The sequence below is a fragment of the Cyanistes caeruleus genome, chromosome 4 (assembly GCF_971803275.1).
Source record: "Cyanistes caeruleus chromosome 4, bCyaCae1.hap1.1, whole genome shotgun sequence".
Lineage (NCBI taxonomy): Eukaryota > Metazoa > Chordata > Aves > Passeriformes > Paridae > Cyanistes > Cyanistes caeruleus.
Window position 1 is genome coordinate 11,005,111 of NC_141704.1, and position 21,472 is coordinate 11,026,582.

General features: G+C 38.7%; 1 protein-coding gene across 3 annotated transcripts in view; it reads right to left on the minus strand.

Annotated features, from left to right (window-relative positions):
• The window catches only part of LOC111923276 (guanine nucleotide-binding protein G(i) subunit alpha-1), a 32,881-nt gene extending 18,774 nt beyond the window's left edge, over nucleotides 1–14,107 (minus strand). For 2 of the 3 annotated variants that reach the window (XM_023918996.2, XM_023918995.2), the window contains exon 1: nucleotides 13,295–14,058. In XM_023918996.2, coding sequence (XP_023774764.1) covers nucleotides 13,295–13,412 — 118 coding nt within the window. In that variant the 5' untranslated portion in view covers nucleotides 13,413–14,058. Of the gene's footprint in view, nucleotides 1–13,294 lie in introns of all 3 variants that reach the window. The other variant, XM_086886630.1, reaches the window with a different exon arrangement.
• Nucleotides 14,108–21,472: the final 7,365 nt, after the last annotated feature.

Genomic DNA, 21,472 nt, shown 5'->3' on the forward strand with positions numbered 1-21,472 from the left:
TAGAATGTCTCATGATTTAGTATCCCACACACTGCCTACATAGCAAGGATTCCAGAACTACTAATTTCTGGAACAAATGTTTTATGCATCCAAGTACCAAAAACACTGCTTGGAAAGGCTGAGATCTTAACAGTAACATTTCTAACTTCCAACATATTTGTTAATTGTTTACTGAAGAAACCAATTAAATACCAAAATAAAAAGCAAGGCAAATTTCAAGTTCACAGTATCCCTCTTTGGACAAAATTAACTGTCAAGTATAACTATTTCTAATAGAATAAATATACTCCTTGTAATACAAACATGGAAAAAAAACACAGACTAAATTAAAATAACTTAAGCATTAGATAAAATCTGAAGAGAAAAAATTGGGTTGGCTTTGAATTAGCACCAAATAAACCAGACTAAGAAACAGAATCCACAAAAAAGTACAACAGCCTTGCATGTTGCCAGAAGAGAGTTCATGTATGGGCAAGAGTAATTAATTTAAAACTTTCAACAGATATTTGCCAGCTTTTCAGCCTGTAGAATAGGACACTGAGACCAGATTAATTTAAGCATAAAGACAAATGTGAAATTTAAAATAAAATACACGGGCTTGTACAGTTTTGGGTTGAGGTATTGTCAAGTTCTCTCCCCACAACTTTCCTATCCAATTCTGTCAGACACTTGAATTTCACAGTAGAAAGAACGAGGTGGATGGTGCCTACTTCTCAGCTGGCAAGAGAGGTGCTGGTCACAGCACAAGCTAAATACTCAGTTAATTTCTACTCTTTCTGATAAGGGGTCAGTAATCTCTTACAAAAACACATGGCTTTGTATCGTGGAAGCATAATCTCTTAAATTTATCACCTTATGACACATTATCAGACAAGCAATTGAAATTAGAATGCAAGCTGCTAATCAGTGTTACTATACTCAAAATACATCAATGCTGGTACAAGAAACCCACAGTTTGCTACGACACACTCCAGACAGGTTGAAAACAAAATGAAACATTCTCTGAAACCCACACTGCTCTATCTGCCTGAATTTTCTTATTTCATCCACTCCCCTTTTTGAAGTCATCCAATAGTAGCAGTTACCTACACCATCTGGTATTATTCTTATTCTGGGGCAGCTGCTGGTCCTGGCAGTTTATGTCCCTTTTCCCCTTCCCAACTGTTCTCATACAGTCAACCAAAGGTAGATAGCACTCATTACTTCTAAGGTGGCAATAATCTTGGAATTTCCACAGCTACTGGAATTTGAATGTGCCAGGAATGTCTCAACAAATTAAGAATCTGTATGATTAGTATCTGGCATAAAATTAGCCACGTAGTCATAGTGTGAATCCCAGGTTACATCACTGATTCGAACCAGAGAAGTGACAGACTGTAAAATTATGGCACTGATTCAGATAAAAGACCTGAAATAATTCTCAAGTTTTCAGTAGCTGCATGCTTAGTCCTACAGAAGTAGTATCATTTACACCCATACACCACTGCCACTATTGTAAATTCCCTAACAAATCAAAAATTAATTACAACTAATTATTTCTTTCCCAGGTCTTCGGTATTGCTATTAGAAGATGTTTGAAATCAACTGTGTACAATAAAATAGTTGATCTATTATACATAAAACCTCATTTAACAAAACTGTTAAGATAAAATGTCACCTCGAGAAGCAATCAAGTATAAACTCATGGTAGCATCCTGTATGTTTATTCAGGTCTAGATGTCTAATAGACTGCTCTGAGTTTCTTAAATACCTAGGGTGTAACTAGAGCACTGATTAAGCACATAAGCAAATGATAATTAGTTTAGTACTGAAACAATAAGGAGAAAATATGAGTTTATATTCAATATAACCTCTGGAACCCAATGAATTCTAAAAATAAATTTACAGTGAAACAAAGAGGGCACAGACTCCATTTTGCAAACCTTAAGGTAACTTTTTTTCACATCTTTATCTTTAGAAGTATGAATTGAGTTTTCAGTTACTAATCTTCAATTAGTGCTTCATATCTTTTTATGATAAAGGTGTTATGAAATGTTATTTTTCCTTAGAATTCAATCATGTGATAAGCAGATACTTTAGCAGAAATTATGTGCAATTTTATGAACCACACAAAATTAAACACAAGCAGATTTTGAATACAAATTATACCTAGCTTTTCAAAAACATTTCTGTATACCTCAGCTGTTTTAAATTACTAGCTCCTGCTACTGCTACATAATAGGAACCCTTCTATCATTATGTGCATCACTTATAGCATAACTGTACTGGGGAGTTATCTCATTCTAAAGGAGAGCACCAGTACAATGCCAAGTGTCATATTTCAGAAACTTTTTAAGACATTCAAAAGGAAATGTGGTGCCTTGGAATTGAAGCTACTTTAAAAAGGCATCCAGAATGTACAATAGATCTCTTAAACACCAGTATCACTGCCTTAGACAAGGACAGTGCCATTGTCATTTTCCCCTTCAATTCAGAGGTGTAGCTTCCTTCCTGTGAAGTGTCAAACCCAGCAGGACCATGACAAGCCAAGAGCCAAAGGTTTGAAAATAAACCTTTCACTTATGCCAGAAATTAAACACAGGTGTGAATGCACCTTTGGAGATGAAAACCACTTGGTAATCATGCTTGCTACCTGACAACTACATGGCACACCACCAGCAGCTGAACATTTGTGGCTTCAGGTTTATCTAAGATGTCAATACTGACACCAGCTTGATCAGATTAGCAGTCGGCTACTTAAATGTATCAAAAGCCAGCACCCACACTACTATCATCCAATACACTTGGGAACCTCTTCAAAATTCAAAGCCCAAAAACTTGCTAGTATTTTGAATGGAACTTCAATATAGCAAATAACTGTCTCCTCTAGAAAACTGAAGAAAGATTTTAATTTGCTACTTAAAATTCAAGTGGCTTTCTTCCGTACAAAGTAGTGTGCTCAGAAACAATTACTGCATAATTTAAAATCATGGCATGACAGAATATGATTAAAGTCCTTCTTGAATATGAGTTTCAGTGGTTATTGTACGTGAGCCCAATCCAGAAGATAAATGCTGACTGCTCCAACAGAAAGAACCAAGTCCTTTACTCTTTCAATGTCTATCAAGGGAGAAACCATCAGATTTTGCCAAGAGTACAGCATGCCTCATCCAGACCTTCAAACACGTATCTAATACACCTTCCAAAAATCTAGAGTGCCTTGACGTTGCTGTCCACAGTGTGGTTGGCCTTCATGGCCTTTTACAGTGCACCATGCTATAAATACGGTGTGCAAAGATAGCAGGTTCAGAGATACCAGAGCAAACTTACTAAGCAGGCTATCAAAAATGCTTTATAAAAAATTCCCCTCTGCAGCAAAGGCATACTTTAGAGAGGTTGTTCTGGTAGAGCGATACAACAAAACAACTTGGAATAACAACATATTTTCATTGCAGGCCCCACTTCCAATTCAGAACAACACTACTGTTGCTCTATCTACAATTTTGACAGAACCTACCATCCCAGCTACCTCATTATAACAATATAACTGTGCAGAGTTGGGACAATCAGAAAACTGTGAGTGCATTTCTATCAAAGCAGGGAAAAGATCTCACACGTATCTCTACTGATTTTATTCAAAGCTCTACTTGTTACGTAACACCAAGGCATTAGTTGCAAACGTGATAAATGGGTACTGTCAAAGTTTATACCAGGGAAAATGCAATTACACTAAAAGCTGTCCCATTATTGTAGAAACAAAGCAATAAACTTCAGTTCATGTAAATTTTCAGTATCCATCCCCACCTAACTTAAAAGTGTTTCTCATCCTGTAGCTCAATGACTAAGATCTACAAAAATAAGGAGAATAAGCATATTGATGACCTAAACTCACTTCAATGTCTCCAACTCCAAGATAACTTGAATGGACTTAAAGTGACAGAGATTAAAATGTTAAGGATCCTAGACATCAGTGAACGACTTCTTTCAAATCAAGTATTTTCTTAAGTCATATTTGTACTTGAAGCAAGAAAGAAAATTAATGAGCATAGTCAACCTTCTTTTTTGTTATACGCACGTACATTCTGCACACAAAACTACCCTCAAGTAGGGTGAACAGTACTTTATATATATATATATATATGTCTTTTTTGGGATTTTGTTGTTGTTTAAATAGAATTTGTATTTAAGCAGTCTCATATTAAACAGACAGCTTTGAAGTATATAAAAATGTCAGCCCCCTCCACGACAGTTGCACCCAATAATCCCAGAAGCAAGGAGTAAGACAGACACCTACCTAAATAGCAGCCAACATGTTAGGCTTCAAACAAGTATGTAATCAAAAGCTGATGTAACCTAACCCCAAACACTTCTATGTCCCAGAGCAGCAGACAGAGAAAATAACATAAATAGACCCTTATCAAGGAATTAGATGACAGCGTTTGCTAGCTAACACTGCAGCCCTAAAGCATATCAGAAGGGATCCATGTCAATGATTTGAGAGCTTTATGCTTAAGTATTTATATGCTTTAGAATGTATATAAAGGTTTTGCCAAGAGTTCACCAGATTTATTAAGGATCTGTATACAGCTGAGAAATCCACTTTCAAAATGCTTCAAGAAATATTTAATGCATCAAGAATACAGACAGCACTTCAGTGAGACTTCACAACTTATTTTCAGTTCACCACTGTCTAAAACATTATTGGTAGACATGAAGTCAAAAAGATTCAAAATAACATTTCTTTAAATAAAATCTATAAATAATCAAAACAATTGTCTGGTTTCTCTCAATTTGTTTATTGCAAGACCCACGTCTCCAGTAATAGAAAGTTTTAAAATCGCATTCCAACACTTTATTCACACTGTATTCTATTTTAATATTACTACAACTTTACTGTTGCCTCCATTCTCTTCTCTACTGTTTGGACACGGGGCTGGCAGTACTTCTAGCCCACTTGCATTCTTCACCAAGAACTGCTAGGTAGAAGAGTATCTTCCTAGCCAAGCCTACAACCTACTAAACAGAAGAGTATGAAGAAGCATAGATCTGATACTCCCTGGACTTGTAATGAAAAGAAATTCCTACCTCTAACTTGCAATCAGCACATTCCTTAAGGTAGCCTGTCTCTACCTCCTATTGTAGCAAGTAAGTCTTAAATAAGTGGGGTTTGAATAGTTTTATGTGTCTACCAAGTGGACCTTGCAGGTGAACACAATTTCACATAATTCCTAATTCATTTCTACTGTGAACTGTACACAGAAGTACAGAAATTGAAAGACTCCTATTCTGCACCCATTTTTCCCTCCTGCTACTCGGCATTTCCAGTACTCCATCTGCATCCAGCACATATCTCTGTTCCTCATCATGCTTTGAGTCAGGTCCTCATCAGACCATTATGAAATATCAGCAAAACGAAGTCCAATCAGGACAGCCAGTTTGACTATTCAACCAGCAAAGAACTGAACAACGCATTTAAAAGTGACAGGGAGAGGGCAAAGCTATTCAAGCCAGATGCTGCAAGAGCACTTTCCTTTTTAGCAAGGCAGAGCTTCTAGAATAGCTCTGCTGCTTGTAAGATAACATCCACTGCTTATTTCCAGCATTCCAATACAGATTTAGAAAGTAGGCAAGACTCTCTCGAGTTTTACTGGAAACCATTAAAAACACCCAGAGATTCAGAATATCCTTACAACTGTGATTGACAAAAACTTGCAGTATGATTCAAATACCTACAATAGTTTCACCCATGTAAAAAACCCAAAGTCCTATGCAAAAAATTATTTGATCAACTTTGCAAAAGGAAGATGTGATTACAGGTAGCCATTTGATTGAAACAGTACTTTCAATTCAAGAAACAGGTCATATAAAATTCCAGAATATTAATTATAAACCTGCTTCACATTTTCAACAGGAATTTTCATTACAGTACATTGATTACTTCTATAAAAACAATCTGCTTAGAGCAATGGTTGTAAAGACCTCCCATCCGTTCTGGTTGCCTAGATACTGTTATATTTCATTAAAGATTTAATCAGGTACCTTTGCTAAGTATATTACTCACTACAAAAGCAGCACTACATTTCTATTAGAATATTTGAAAAAGTAATGAAGTCTGGTCTATTTCATAAGTTGAAGCACAGCATATTTGAATGGTGCTGATTCCTTTAAATAAGTTGCTTCACAAAAAGAATTTTCTAATTTCAGTATCAATTTTATAGGTACATACAATATTGAAATTTACAAGTATTGGTAAATATAAATACAAAGTACCCATATAAACACACATCTATAAGTCAACACAGCAACTTGATTATCAAGCTGATACCAAATCATACCGGAGGTGCTCTTGTTTAAAGCTTCAATGACCCTTCAATTACCAAGGCCAGAAAACTTATCTACTTGCTTTTAACATGTTTAACAAAGCTCTTATTTAAAGAACTGGTTCTTAACTGCTTTTTGTCAATTAGCCCCATCAGAGAAAATGAAAGAATTATACCAAAAGTAACTTTTAAAAAATAACACAGAAATATGTTTCAAAGAAAGAGGTAGTCAGCAATTGAACCAAAATGAAACAAAGTCAAAATCTAACTTCAACAGGTAACACACTTTGAAATCAAGGATTGGTGCATAAGGGAATCTGTGACTAGAAGTGATACTTAGACCTATAAATTTTAAGCTATAGATAACTCCAGAGACCCTGAAGTTGGCTCCACAGCTTTGCAAACTCTAAGGGAAACCTGTGATGATAGGAAGCATCTTCCAAATCTTCAACTCTAATATTCCTTAAACCAGTACTGTAAAAGACTATGAGCAGCCACAAATAAGGGTAATTAGTCTACAAAAATCACTCCTTTACTTCCCATCTTTACTAAGTAGTCTTATTTTGTCTTGTCTACTCCTACTTAATGGTCAAGGAGAACAAATGTTCAGTATTAAGAGGAGTTCAAATCTCTTACTGTGAAAGCATACAGTCCCGGTACACAAAAGTGGCTCAGCAAAACCAGTTTATTTTTGTCCTAATAGTCTAATTTCAAAATTTTAGTTCTCCTTCCACTCAGAAATGTCAATTAGTTAAGCCACTTAAAAAATTTGACTTCTGAGAGTGAAAAGTTTTGAGCGTGAAAAATCCAAAGTTCTGATATTTCCAACTACCTTACCAACTTCAATATTTTGTGGATAGAAAATCTCGCAGGTAAAACCAACCAAGTTCCATTTATAGAATAATTGTGCAATTTACACAAATCATGAGGTAACAGCAGAGCACTGAGTAAACAAGGGGAATAAATAGAACAGCAAACCTAGGTAAAAGCTGGACAGTAAGTTTCAGAATACAAAGTTTTTATTAATACAGGTTCTCCTATACATGTCTGGGGAAAAAACCTCAAACTTTTAATAGCTAATTATCTAGTCAGTTAAGATCTTTACTTCAGTGTTTCCATGGCAAAAAAACCTCACCCTCACACTTAACAAAACATCTTAAATAACTCTTTTCTACATTCAGTTTTGCTGTACCACAACATTTGCCAGATAGCATGTTACAGGAAATACAGCAGACATCCATCAGCTAGACAGAAAAACTGACTTCAGAATTTTATGCCCTCTGAGCCAGACTCATGGCTTGGTTTCAAATTATTTAGCCAGACTTTAGGATGTGCTGGCTACTCAATTATTCCTCCTCAGAGGACCAAAACAACTAAAGGGTAAAATGTAGCACTAAAAGAACAACCCACTTTGGCAATGTAAGTATATAAATCACTACAGCCTAACTGCAGCACAAAGCCCCAAGTTCAAGTTGTGCCAACACAACTATGCAGGGAGCTGTACTGTAAAGTCTAGTTCTGATGCCAGTTAAAAATATCTTCACAAAAGGAGGCTAGCTGAAACACACAATCACTTCAGAAATATAATCCACAGGACAGAATAAACTGTCATCTATGACAATGATGATACAACAAACTGTGCTGCCAAAAAACAGTAGGAAGGTACTAATTACAATATCACGTATTACAAAATTTATGTGTGGTCTTGAGGTACCACTGCTGCTGGGAGTGGACAGTTTACCAAAAAGTACCTTATTAGAGCCTCCAGTTCAGAATGGGGAAAAAAAAAAAAAAAAAAAAAGAAGCAACAGCTTTATATATATTTTTGAATGAAAAGTTGAAGAAAAATCATTTATCAAGCTTAAAATGTTTTCTGACTCTTAAAACGTTTAAAAAAATTCCTTAATACCTGGTACAACACAACTAATTTTTATGTATCTATAATTAGATTTTTTAATCAAGATTTTATTAAAGCAAAGTCACTGATACTAGTATCACAAGATGGCACAATGCATCTTCTCTTTAACCCTTTCTAAAACAATATGTACTTAAGCAAATTTTGTATTAAGAATGTTTAAGAACTAAAATCATTATGTAATCATAATAGTGATTTTATAAAGTGACTTTCAAAAAGAAGAAATATAAGGCAACAGAAGACCTGAAATCTCTAAAGATAATGTGTGTATAGACTTTAATACAAATTAAAGACCAATATTATGATGTTGCAAACTTTTACACCAATATTCAAATAGATGGAGACAAGCACAGAAGAACTCACACTGCAATTGTACAAACACAACCATAACTAAATGGGTGTGCTTTCTGCACATCCCTGAGTCTCCTTTCACAAATGCAAGGGGGATTATTGCACTATGAGAATCTAGTCACTCAACATAAATAACACCCTGAATGGCAGAGTCCAACTGTACCATACCAAAATGCAAGAGAGCTCCTCGTTTAGAACTCCTGCTAAATCTAAGGAAACAGGCAGGAATGGGGAGGTGGGGGGGTTCAGAATAACATGAACAAGATCAACAAGTGAAAAACCAAACCCTAACATTCAACACTTCTTTTAGGTATCACAAATCAGGTTTTTAAATAAGAGGTTAACTTTGTAAGCATCTGCAGATAGTTGTCTCTGAAGGCATGACAGGAAATAATTTGTTAGAAATGTTTTAGACTAGGCTGGTATAGTTCATGAAGATAAGGTCAGCATCTCCAAAATGTGCAATACTTGTTTGTGAGAAAAAGGCTTTTTTGAGAGCTCCTTAAGTTCAGACTTTTAAAGTCTTGCCTGCAAGTGTGGAGAAAAAGAATATTCTGGAGAAAAGGCAAGAGAAGTAATGGTACAAACAGCATAAATCTATTTTTTTTGTCCAATGTGCAACAGGGTCTGGGAGAAGCTAGGTGCTTCTGCCAAGCACTGTGAAGATCATGCTGCTGAGAAGATGAGTATGCAGCAGGAGTCAGTTTGGCTGAGCAGACAAAAAGATGCAGGTCTGGAACAAAAGGAAAGCAAATGGAAAAAGATGCCTGAGATGTGAAGAATTAAAAAAACAATTAAATGGAATTGTTCTAGTTACCATCTTAAGCAACAGGAAGCTGAAATGGAAAAGATTAAATGCAGCACTGCCTGAAGTTAAATGTCACTTATCTTCAAGAACATGACATGCACACATTCCAGTATGAATCACAAGGTTCTATTCAGGAACAGAATAGTGGCTCTGCTAGTCATGAAAATGAAGGTATCCATTGAACTTAAATCTACAGCTGTGATTATCCAGAAAGGGCACAAACAATGACAACTGTCAAACACATGGCCTGCGACTTCCTGGATCCCAGGACCCACTCCTAAAGAATGTTTAACACAGATCTATTGCCTTTTTCATCCAAGATACAAAAAATCTTAACACCAAATTTGCTATGTTAGGTGAAGGATGCCATAAGTCAAAAGACAAAGTGCTAATCCTGTAAACTCATGGTGCCAATTTGAATGGATTCATAAAATCTAATGAGTTTAAACTCATACCAGGAGGCATTCTACCAAATTGGGTACTGCCTGTTCTCCCGCTATTGGCATAAATTCAGTCCTATGTGCTCTAGCTAATTCAAAAGAAATGTGCTTGCAGATGCACACCTGACCAGGATCACGTGTCTATTAAATTCAGCCCACAGACCCGTCACTCAGAATCACGACCCCCCAGCATGAGTAGAATTACATTCATCCTGCAAGCATCACTAGAATTTTTATTTGTTGAATATTAAAAGTTAGGATGAGGAACCATGGAAGAAAAAGCCAACTTGAATCTACTATTTTCTCTGCCTGCAAGACAGCCAAAATATAAACTGCTGTTCCAAAATCTTACACTGAGTATATGAGTTTATCTGTTCAAAAAACAAGAGAAAATACAAGAAAAGGAAGTTTTTAGAAAACAAGTTTAGGAACTGTCAAGTTCCTAAATAAACAAATAAACTTCTTAACAAAAAGTATGCACTCTTGTATGTTGAACTTTTGGTGATGGCCAATATACTATATTGCACTTATAATTTCTGTTGAGTTCTCATGAAACTTAAGTATTTCTTTCTTATACATTGATTGAAAATAGTACCAAAGTAAATAAACTTGTTTACGTAATGGTTTTAAAAGAAAATCATCAAATCCCATGTATAAACAAGCATTTTCCATCCGGCTTATCAACTACAAGCACAAATTCAGCTTACTTCTAAGAACGATAGTTCTCAGAAATTTTCCAGGACAGGCTCTCATGCTGTTGGGATAGCACATTGAAGTGCATAGAATTACAAGGTTAAAACAGATACACATAGATAATGTGTAGAATCCAGTATTTTTTATTCCTAATACCTGTATTCCAAATTTTATGAAGTGATGAACCAATTTACAGATATGACAAAAGAACTTAGATAATCCAGTTCAGTAGTACTTTCTACAGATTAAATATATCTGCTTATTCCTAGAGAAAGGACAACAAAAAATAAAACTAGCATGGATCAGTGATATTGTTCGCAGTGATGGTGCAGGTACAGCAATGTCACATCTCCCTCAATTAAATCCCTGCAATTTCCTGTTTGTTTTTTTTTTAAAAAAAAACAAAATTAGAAAATCATATAATAGAAGAAATTAAATTTCCAGTCTAAAAATGGTCTGATTTTATGAAAACATCTTCTCTCAACTGAGCATTCTAGCTCAAACTTCAGTAGGATTCTGTAATCACCATGCAAAAATAAAATTTTTATATATGCTGGAATAAATCCAATTTATTGGGTCAACAATAATAATAATGATATGTGTACTGCTACATGACCTTTTCCTACATAAACAAGGTGTTTCAGATGCCACTCACACATTGCATTTTCCTGGCAGCAAACCACAATTTGTACTTTTCCTTTTATTCCAGTATCTTTTTAGCAGAACAAACCCATAAATAGATGTAGGAGTACAACCGAGTAGATGATAAACTATGACATGTGGGCGGAACAAGCAATTGGGAAAGTGAGTGGTGAGAAGAAAGTGACTCTAGTGGAAATAACTTTAAATAGTTCTGCCATCAGATAAAGAATTCACATCACATTCAAGACATCTGACAGACTTGCAAGGAAGAGAAAGGGAAAAACTTGCATTCCAAAACATGTGAAATACATACATGCATCTGTGGGTATATGCACAAAACCTCATCCAGAGTACCCTAAACATTTAGGTAATCATTATTTAAACCATCATCCCAGCACTGGTCCCAGGAGAAGCCAGGCTGCCAGCCTCCATACCTCCTTTTAGTAGGGGAGAGGGAAATGCTAACCCAAGTGAGCTGCTGCTCAGAACACCATGAGAGCCCACATGTATTGGGCCATTTTATCCATATTCTTAGATCTCATGACAGCCCAGCAGAAAGGCTTTCCAGTGTTAGAAACAGAGAATTTATGAAATTTAAGCTCATAACATAGGACTTAGTATGTAAGAGCATTAAAATAGTGACAAAATCCATTCTTAAGTTCAAAGCATCTTTAAACAGACGTCACCTATATCCAAAATCACGATGAAAAATTACAGGCACTACAAATTCCATACAGAACATCAAAACACTGAAAATTAATTTCAAATGCTTTGCCATACGACACAAATTGTTACCTTGCCACTTTTTAAAACTGCAGTAATATCAGCAGTATTGCTATTAACACAGGAAAACCTTTCTGTACAACAAACTGAGGATTCCAAAGGTGTGCAGGACTAGTCACAGTACCAGCCCAAAACCTAACAGATTTAGGTTTCCACTAATAGGCTTCCACTTCCTGAAAAACAATTAAAGCTTTTGTTTCTGGCTTATCTCATAAGTTAAAATTTAAATCTAGAAAACCATTTTAGGATCTTTGTTTTTCCCATTCTAGGTTTGCTTCATTTCTTCATTTACAATAAAAGTTTCTCAGTCTTTTGTCCCTTTCTGGAGCCATCTTAGAATTTAGCAACAGAAAGTTATTTAAGAGATCTACTACGTTTGTAGTGAATAGAGCACTGAAGGAGAGCAAACTCAATGTTGAGGGGAGTGAGAAATTGTGCATCATTTAAAAAATTTGCCCAAAACGTCACCTCTGAGAGGGAAGCTGCAGCTATTTTAACTTGCTCTTAGAAGGATGCAGTCTGGTTTAGCTATACAGAATATACTGCAAAAGTTCCTACGTTAATTCAGTGCAGTCTTGCAGCATTCAGCTATCCTCAGTCTACAGTAGTTTTAGTCCTATACAAATGTATTCTAACTAAAATGCTCACTTTCTTTTTTCCTGTAATTTTTAAAATAACCTTATCTTTACACACAAGGATATCTTAAAATATACAAAAAGTCAAGCTTCAAGTACTTTAAGCAAAACTGAAGAACACACGATGGTACACTGTAAGTTGTTATATTACACACAGTAGCTCCATCAAGGTGGTATTTCTTGGTTCTAAGATCTCAGAAACATATGCAAGTTCCACAAAATTAAAAAAAAAAACAACGAAAAAACAAATACACCAAAAAGTTAAATGTTGCTTTGCCTTTTGTTCTTTTGACACTTTTCTGTACTTCACTCTCACAGCAACAGTTAAGGAGTTATTCGGGTCTACAAGAAAAAATTAAGAACAAAGATCCCCCAACGTAACGTATTTCCTTCCTTTCAACAGAGGAACAGAGAATCCAGGTTAAAAGTTTCAGGCGTTATCCCCTTCCTATGAAGTCAGGGCCCGGACAGCCCACGCCGTGCCGCTTCCCCGGGCCGCTGCCTCCAATCCCTCAAGCAGCCGAGGCGCCCACCTGCTCCAGGAAGCTGCTGTGCCTTCCGCAACCCCAAAACTTCTGAGGGGCCCCGAGCACGTACCCCGGGGTCCGAGGGCAGCACCGCCCCTCTCTCAGCCCGGCGGGTTCCTATAAAAGTATACCCCTCGGCAGGCGAGAGAACATCGCGGGGCGGCTGCCTCAAGAGGAGCCTCCCCTCACGGCATCCCTTACCTAAGAGGAGCAGCTTGACCTCCCTGGCTGCCTTCTCGCCGTCCTCCCGCAGGTTTCTGTCGATCATCTTGCTCCTCTCCACCGCCGCCTTGTCCTCGGCGCTCAGCGTGCAGCCCATCTTGGGAAGGGGCTGTTTGGCTCCGCCGGGAGAAGTGAAGCACGGAGCGGCGGGGTTCGGCGCCGGGAGAGGCGGGGAGGCGCTGAGGAGGGAGGGGGAGCGAGCGCTCCCCGCTCGCTCTCTCCGTCCCCCGTTCCCTCACCTGGGGCGCAGCGGCGTCGCGGGTACCGCACGCCGGGTTCGCCTCGGGGCCAAGACGGGAGGCAGCGAGCGGGGAGGGATGCGGGGAGGCTCGGCCGGGGGAGCGCGGAGCGGGGGCAACGGGGCTGCGGACGGGCGGACCGAGGCCTCACACCGGGGCCGCCGCTCCCGCCGCCGGCCCTGAGGCTGCTGCGCGCGCGGCACCGCCCCCGCCCCGCCGGAGGCGCGCGACCGCGCGCGCACCGCCCACGCCGGGAGGGGAGAGAGGAGGGGCGCGGGCGCGGGGAGCGCGTGCACGGCGGGAAGCGAGGCGGGCGCGGCCGCGCGTGCGCACGGCAGCGGCGAGGCGTTTTGGGGCGGGGGGCGGGATGGGGGGAGCGCAGCGGGAGCGGAACGTAAACGAGGCTGGAAACAGGGGTACGGCGCGATCCGAACGTGAATGGGCCTGGAAACGGGGGCACGGCGGGAGCGGAACGCGAACGGGGCTGGGAGCGGCGCGAGCCCCGGGCACCTGCCAGGGTGGGGCTCCAATTTAAACTGCTCGCGCGCGGGAGGTTCCATTGCTCGGCGGGGCGGGGGAGCTCCGGGCAGGGCTGTACCAATGGGTAGCCCGGGGGGGTTGCAGGAGCCGAGTTCCTCGTCCCCTCCCGCCCTGTGCCGCTGTTGCCGCTGCTGGGAGCCAGGGAAGCGCCTCGGGGCCCAGCCCCGCCGCCGCTGGCTGCTGCCGCTGCTTTCGAGAGGGGCAGTAGCAGGGCTGGCTCTTACAGCACTGCTTCACCCCACGAGCCCAAAGCCAAACGAACCATCCCACCTCACGGCTCGAGGCTGCTCACGCCGCTCTCTTTTCCTATGGACCTTATTTCATCCATGTATACGAGTATTTAAGTGGGGAGGGGGTGCCAGGAGCATGGAGCCGGGCTGTTCCCGGTGGTACCAAGCAGCAGGACGAGAGGTAACAGGAGGAAATTGGTGCACACATCGTTCTAGCTGAACATGAGAAAGAGCTTCACTGTGAAGTAGTGGCTGAGCCCTGGAAGATTGCCCAGAGAGGCTGTGGAGCCTTCCTCATGGCACCATTTGGATGCAATCCTGGGCCATGTGCTCTGGGATGACCCTGCTTGAGCAGGGAGGTTGGAACAGGTGCCCCACTGTGGTCCTCTCCAACCTGACACTGATTCTCTGCCCTATCCCAGAGCTCAGGCTTGGGGCTGTCTGTACATCTGTGACCTGTTAGAGCTTGTTTTATGATTTGTTTTGCTCTTTAATGTAAAAATGCTAAGAAAACTGCAATGTTTACAAGTGTTTCCTCACCATGCACATGTTGCGCTGTTTGGATTGCAAAAGAAAGATCCCGTTACCCGATAATAGGATCACAAATGAGCAAATGAAGGGACCTCGGGATAATCCAGCCCAAGGTCGGCTGAGCTGCGGTGTGACTGGGACCCACCACCCCGACTGTGAGCACTGATGGGGCGAAGCAGTGATTTCACTGAAATTCATAGATAAAACTGTGCACAGACGATAAAACTTTGTGAATCTCGGGAAAAACTTCAGTCAAAACATAAGGCACAAAAGCCTACAAGGCAAATCTGTTTCATTAAGATTCATCATTCCAGTGAGTCCTTAGGATTTTTTGTTTCTATAGAATCTCAAGAACTTCTGCCCCCAGAATGAGCTCAAAAAGAGCAGCATTTTACAGCACAGAAGGTGTTTTAGCATTAGAGTGCAAAGACTTTAAGTCAGACGCAGCTATACTAAGCAAATTAAAAGGCTTTTTTCCTGTAATGCTCAATGGAAAAGTGTATCCAATGTTCTATTTTTATTGAATGTGTTGGCTTTTCTTCTTTGTAGGGGTCTTTGGATGCTGACAATGAATAAACCATAAGTAATGGTGTAAAAAATGAAGTAGATAACACCCAAACTATGACTTAAATATTTTTCACATCTTCTGGTTGGTAGGCATGCTCTCAGCCCTAGCAAAGGATAGTATAGAATTCTTTCCTAAAGAAATCCCAAAACCCATCAGTTCTCAAGATTTTGTAATATCTCTGAGATATTATATTTGGCCATCCTAATTGTCCTGCTTCTAGGACAGCCTTTAATTCTAGGAAAACGCCAGGGCATCTGAGAGGCTTCTCTTCTCTACTCTCCTGAGTTGTTCAGGTGCTTAGTCCATTTTGTGTTCTCTTGGGCAGACTTCCACCCTGGTACTGACTGTTACAAACCAGTCCATCTCACATATGGAAACCTAGTCTTTTTTCAGGGTTCCTGGCCTCTCCTGTGGTAGAGGGAGCAAAGTCAACTGCTGCTCAGGACAGAACAGAGTTAGCGGAGATGAAAATTAATAAGCTTAGGGATACTTTCCTGACATGGAAATCCTGGATAAAGAATGATTTCTGAGATAAACAACACGAGGTTAGGATATTTGCAAGTGAAAGTACAGATTAAGGGATAAGAAAGTAGTAAACAGAGATTATAGTAGGTGGAAATAAGGTGATAATGAGAGCGGCAGATGTTACAAAGATGGAGATACTACAAGTAGGATGCCTCAACTTTGCACGGATTTTGTATCATTTAATCACGTGCATAGAGCACACATTTCTGCTGCAGCATGGCAGGATGCAACACACTTCTATACTTTTGACCAGGAGTATTTGCTAAAGTGTTCTCTCTGTTCTTTTTCCCCTTTAACACTGTCACTGCATTCATTGGCAAAAAGCATGAAATAAACCCAAGTTCCTTTTCTTTTTATGACCCTGTATCTGTAAAACAGAACTGTATAGTATCTACTCTTTTGCACACATAGCTTAGTCTTAAAAATAAAGATTGAATTGTCTTTTTAGTTCTATTAAACCCAAGCCCACTTTATTTCATATTAGGACTTTTCTACTACCTTTTCCTATTGCAACCCTGTGGATAAATTGTACCTTGTTGTACGTGGGCAATATTACAAAAAACGGGGCAACTCCTGACTATCTAATGTGCATTCATTTGAAATTTGAAGCCAATTTGTATTGATTTTTAAGTTTTCAGAAGTGGAAGTACTACATGGTACAGATTCACTAATATTATTTCCTTATGTCTTCTTTGAAATGGTAATAGATCTTTTCAGTTTTCAGCAATGTCAGTTGTTTAGTTCTATTTATGCAATAATGGCCCAGGGGATAAATTATTGTATTCTGGTTGCATCACACACATAGCAGCTCTCATGGTCATGGAATAGCAGAAAGTTTTTATGGTGCTCAAGAAGGCTGAGGAATGATTGTGCTAGCTTTGTTGTGGCCAGGAAACTCCCAATATTCAGAACAAGGTTGTCAGTGCAGTGCTTTATACCAAATAATGTCTTACATGGTGCAGTAGAGCAGTTTAGGCCTGAATCACTCTCTGGAGCTACCACAGACCTGTACCTGATGTCTGAAAGTATTTTCTTCTAAGATAAAACAGTCTACTAGTTAGTGAAAGAAACTATAGTTAAATAGATAAATCTAGTCTGTATTTGGACAGTACAGCAATGATCCCTTTTTTCCAAAAGATAGGGGATGTGTAAGCTCTAAGTTACAGATTAGCATTACCTCACAGCACTATGGTTATGTGAGACAGTTATTTCATCCCTGCAGTTAGAACTGTACAGCTTTTACCTTCATCTGAGAAGCTGTGAGATTGCTCAGGAGCTGTGTGTTTCATGGCCTCATTCCTGAGAGGCGATTATTTCAAGAGATTTTGTTGTTTTGCTTGGTCTAACAACAAATAGCTGTTGTTTGATATGACCTCCTTTTGAGTCTGCATCAGCAGCTCTTGGTCTCATTTTTCTGTAAGATTATCTTTAGCTGCTGCTGCATAGGCTTAATAGATAAATTTCTTGTGTTTGGTATGGAATACAGTGTTTTATGGGGATAATGATCAGTGTTCGGCCTTCTATTTTGCTGCTTTTCAGATTTTAATTTAAATTATCTGATTTAGTCATCTTATTTGCTCTTGTCTTTAACCAGACACAGAAAAACATGTATGAGAAATTGAATATAGTTGTTACAAAAGAAATAGAGGAAAGTGAGCAAGTATTTGAATTTCTGCCTTTGAAAAAGTAAGTAGAGCAAGGTAAAATACTTTCTGACTAAAGCATGTAACTAAATATATATCTCAATGCCTGAGCTATAATATTTTTTATTTAATTTCCTTTTGTCCTAAGAAAATAAAATGTTCACAAAGTATGGTGCAAGGTTTCTTCCATGCTGCTCATTCCAACCCTTCTGCCATGGGCAGAGACACCCTCTACTAGACCAAGTTGCTCAAAGCCCCATCCAGCCTGACCTTGAACACTTCCAGGGATGGGGCATCCACAGCTTCCCTGATCATGTTGTTCCAGTGCTTCACCGCCCTCACAGTAAAGAATTTCTTCCTTACATCCAGTCTAAACCTGTTCTCTGTCAGTTGGAATCCCTTCATACGCTCTTGAGAAAAGTCCCTGTCCCTCTTCCTTGTAGGGTCCCTTCAAGTCCTGAAAGGCCACAATGAGGTCACCCCAAAGCTGCCTCTTATCCAGGCTCAACAAACCTAGATCTCTCAGCCTTTCCTCAGGAAAGCAGTGCTCCATCCATCTGATCAACTTGGTATCCCTCCTCTGAACTTGCTCCAACAGGTCTATTGGTCTTCCTGTGCTGGGGACCCCAGACCTGGATGTAGTGCTGAAGGTGGGGCAGAATCCCCTCCTGCCCTGCTGCCCACAGTGCTCCTGATGCAGCCCAGGATGCAGTTGGCTTCCTGAATCTAAAACAACAGCTGTATTACACCGTTTGAAACTTAAACAGACGAAAAAGTAATTAAACAGAGCAAATAAAAACCCTCCATGTGAATTAAATGTCAAAGACCCCTCTGCCCCATTGCTTAGTCTTCTGGCAAAGTGCTTGCAGTCCATCTTGAAGAACCTCTGGATTACACTGTATGAATACACAACGCTGATTCTTCTCTCACATTACTGTGATTAATTAATGGATAGTGGATACTTTGTATATTAATTAGCTAGGATAATGTCTCTGTTCAGCAGCGTCACTAATGACAGGGCAGAGCTCATGCAACACCTCTGTGAAGGGCCTTTCTGACTAAGAGATTTTATACCCTTAATTCAAAATGAAATTTTTCTTGGAACCACAAAACAAGTTTGGCTTTAAAATTTCCCAGCACTGTAGCTGAGCAATACTGAATTGATTAAGCTGTAGCTTGGTAGCATGCAAACACCTATAGTGCTTGTTAATATGGATGCAAATAATTGTTGTCAGCGCCCTGGGAGATTCCAAGGTGTATATTGTGTGAGGAGGGTGCTGTGTCTGCCAGTGAACTCCGTGCACAGCCTAGGACTCACTGTTGCCTTGAAATAAACAGTGAGAATTCTGTTAATTTTAATGAAGGCAGTGTAATTACAGTGATGTGGGAAGAAAATCAGCTTTGTGTATGCACGCTGTGTAACCCAGAGGTCCTTGGAGGTGGACTGCATGTATTTTGCTAGGAGAAGGCTGAGCAATGGGGAAGAGGGGAATTTGACACTTCATTCATTTTATGTCTACCTTTCCAAGAGATGGGGTTTCCAACGAGTTTTGCAAGTATCTAAGTTGATGATTTCAATGTTCAAAACACTGTAGGTAAGTCCTCTACTAGAATATGATAGAATCAGGAATAAATGTGCAGCAAAGCAGATGTCTTTTTGTGCAGTTGGCATGTTTTTGAAATATTTCCATATTAGACTTAATTAGATTTAATTCTGAGTAGTTATAGCAGAAGAAACTATATGCAAATGAACTAATCATGGTATAGACTTCATAGTATAAATAAAGGAAAAACTAATTGAAATATTGAGCACTTTATTAATAAGGATTGTATTAATTTATATGAGAAAGAGACACACACACACTGATAGACATTTGTTTCCATAGAGCTAAGAGGCCAGCACAAAATCCTGTAAAATTTCAGGACATAATGTCTTTACTATATCCATAGCAGAAATGGATTATACATAAATTAAACCACAAAAAATGAAGTAAACCTATAATATCATGAAATACATGGCTTTTTGGGATGTGATCCAGGCAGTTATGTTATGTTTTGTTCCTTTGTACATATTGGTAAACTGAAATTATTTTGCAGTTAGTGTGAAGCATCACTGAAATACTGTTTTATTTGTAAATGTTGTTGCATGTTAATAAAAATTAGATAGATAAATAATTACATTCATGCGTTATTGTCACACCAGCAAAAATTAAAATTATAAAGTGGAAATAATTTAATTCCTGTATACTCTTTCTTATATCGACTGTATCCATTTTTAATTGTAGGAAGTAAACATCAGCATTTATAAGCAAAACTATCAACCAGTATAATATTTCCTATTACAATGCTAGATCTTCATAAATTGGTGTCTTTTTAAATTACTTTACAATAATGTATATTTATTAAAGATTCATAACAGTAGATGAAACTAAATGAGATATTCAGGAAAATTGCTGCAGGAATGGTCAAATTTTATTTCAGATAAGCACAACATAACTATAAGACAATACAACAACTTTTTGACTGCCATATCTAAGTGTCTTCACACATGGTCTGAAAGGGACCTCCTATCAGAAGATACCATGAATACTCAGTTTTCTTTTCCTGCATTTAAAATATGTGAACATTACTTATTATGATAAATTAATTCTGGAATTTATCAATACAAACATTTAATTCCAGTAATAAATATAGTATAAATCCAGTAATGATTTTGCTGACAAAGCATATCAACAAACCAAAGAACAGCACTGATTACTTATGGAAATTCAGAGTTTTTTAATAATTGTAATTTTAAAATAAATTGTAGGCTAAATGTACTGATTGAAAGGGGTGGATTTTGACCATGTTATCCAACAAATATTATTTGTTTTGTTCAAATGAAAGTTGAACAATATTTACATGGAAATGAAAAGTGCTTTTTTAATAAGTACTTTTAATAAGTCCTTTTTATTTTTGCAACTCTTTATGTGTGGGCTATAGCAGTGATCTTTCCATTTTAGGATGTTGAACAACTGTGAGTGCTGATCTATAAATACCAAGTAAAATAACTTTGAAATATTTATCAAAGTGGGTATGTCCTTCTCCCTAGGCACAATGACAGAGACTCTAATACTAGACCTTAGGATATTTGTTCTATAACTCTTAAGAATTCTCCTGATTACAAAGATGGACAAGAAACAAAGTGCTAAAACTGCCTGACTTCCTCCATGATTGTTGTGGAGCATTGGCACAAAGCAGGTCTGAGGGAAGGCCTTTGCTGTGATTTTATGTTTACACATTTGCTGAATCTTCAAAATGTTTCTTCCATTCTCAGGTCCCAGATTCAATCCAGAGCTATACTTACACCCATGCTTTCTTTTACTCTCAGCTTGTAATCATCTCTGAATTCTGCATTTTCTGAAGAAGGGCTTGTGTATGCCAAATCTTGTCCTTTTTCCTGAGCTATAGTTAATATAAATAAAACAAGCCTTAGATTTGGGCACTTTATTAGAAGGAATGAAGTTTGTGGTTCTGGGTACACTAGAGTCAATGGAAATGTAACTATTGCTATTACTTTACCATTACTGTATGTAAATACAGCCAGAATTTCTCTTTTGGAGCTGCTCAAGTGCTTCAAGTTACACATGTGTTTAAGTGCATTCCCGATCTACAGCCAGACTCCTCAGCATCTTTCCAAACTGTTTTGTGGTTAAACAAATTATGCTGACACTGTGTTGCAAAAACATTGCTTTTACTAGATGAATGAAAAATATACTTACTATACTTTTTGTTTAGAATTAGATCCTGAATTATTTGGTAGGAAAGATACAATTAAAGTTTAGGACTTGAAATAGGAACATCTAAGTTTATTTCCATTCAAAATGCTATGGTTTTGTTGA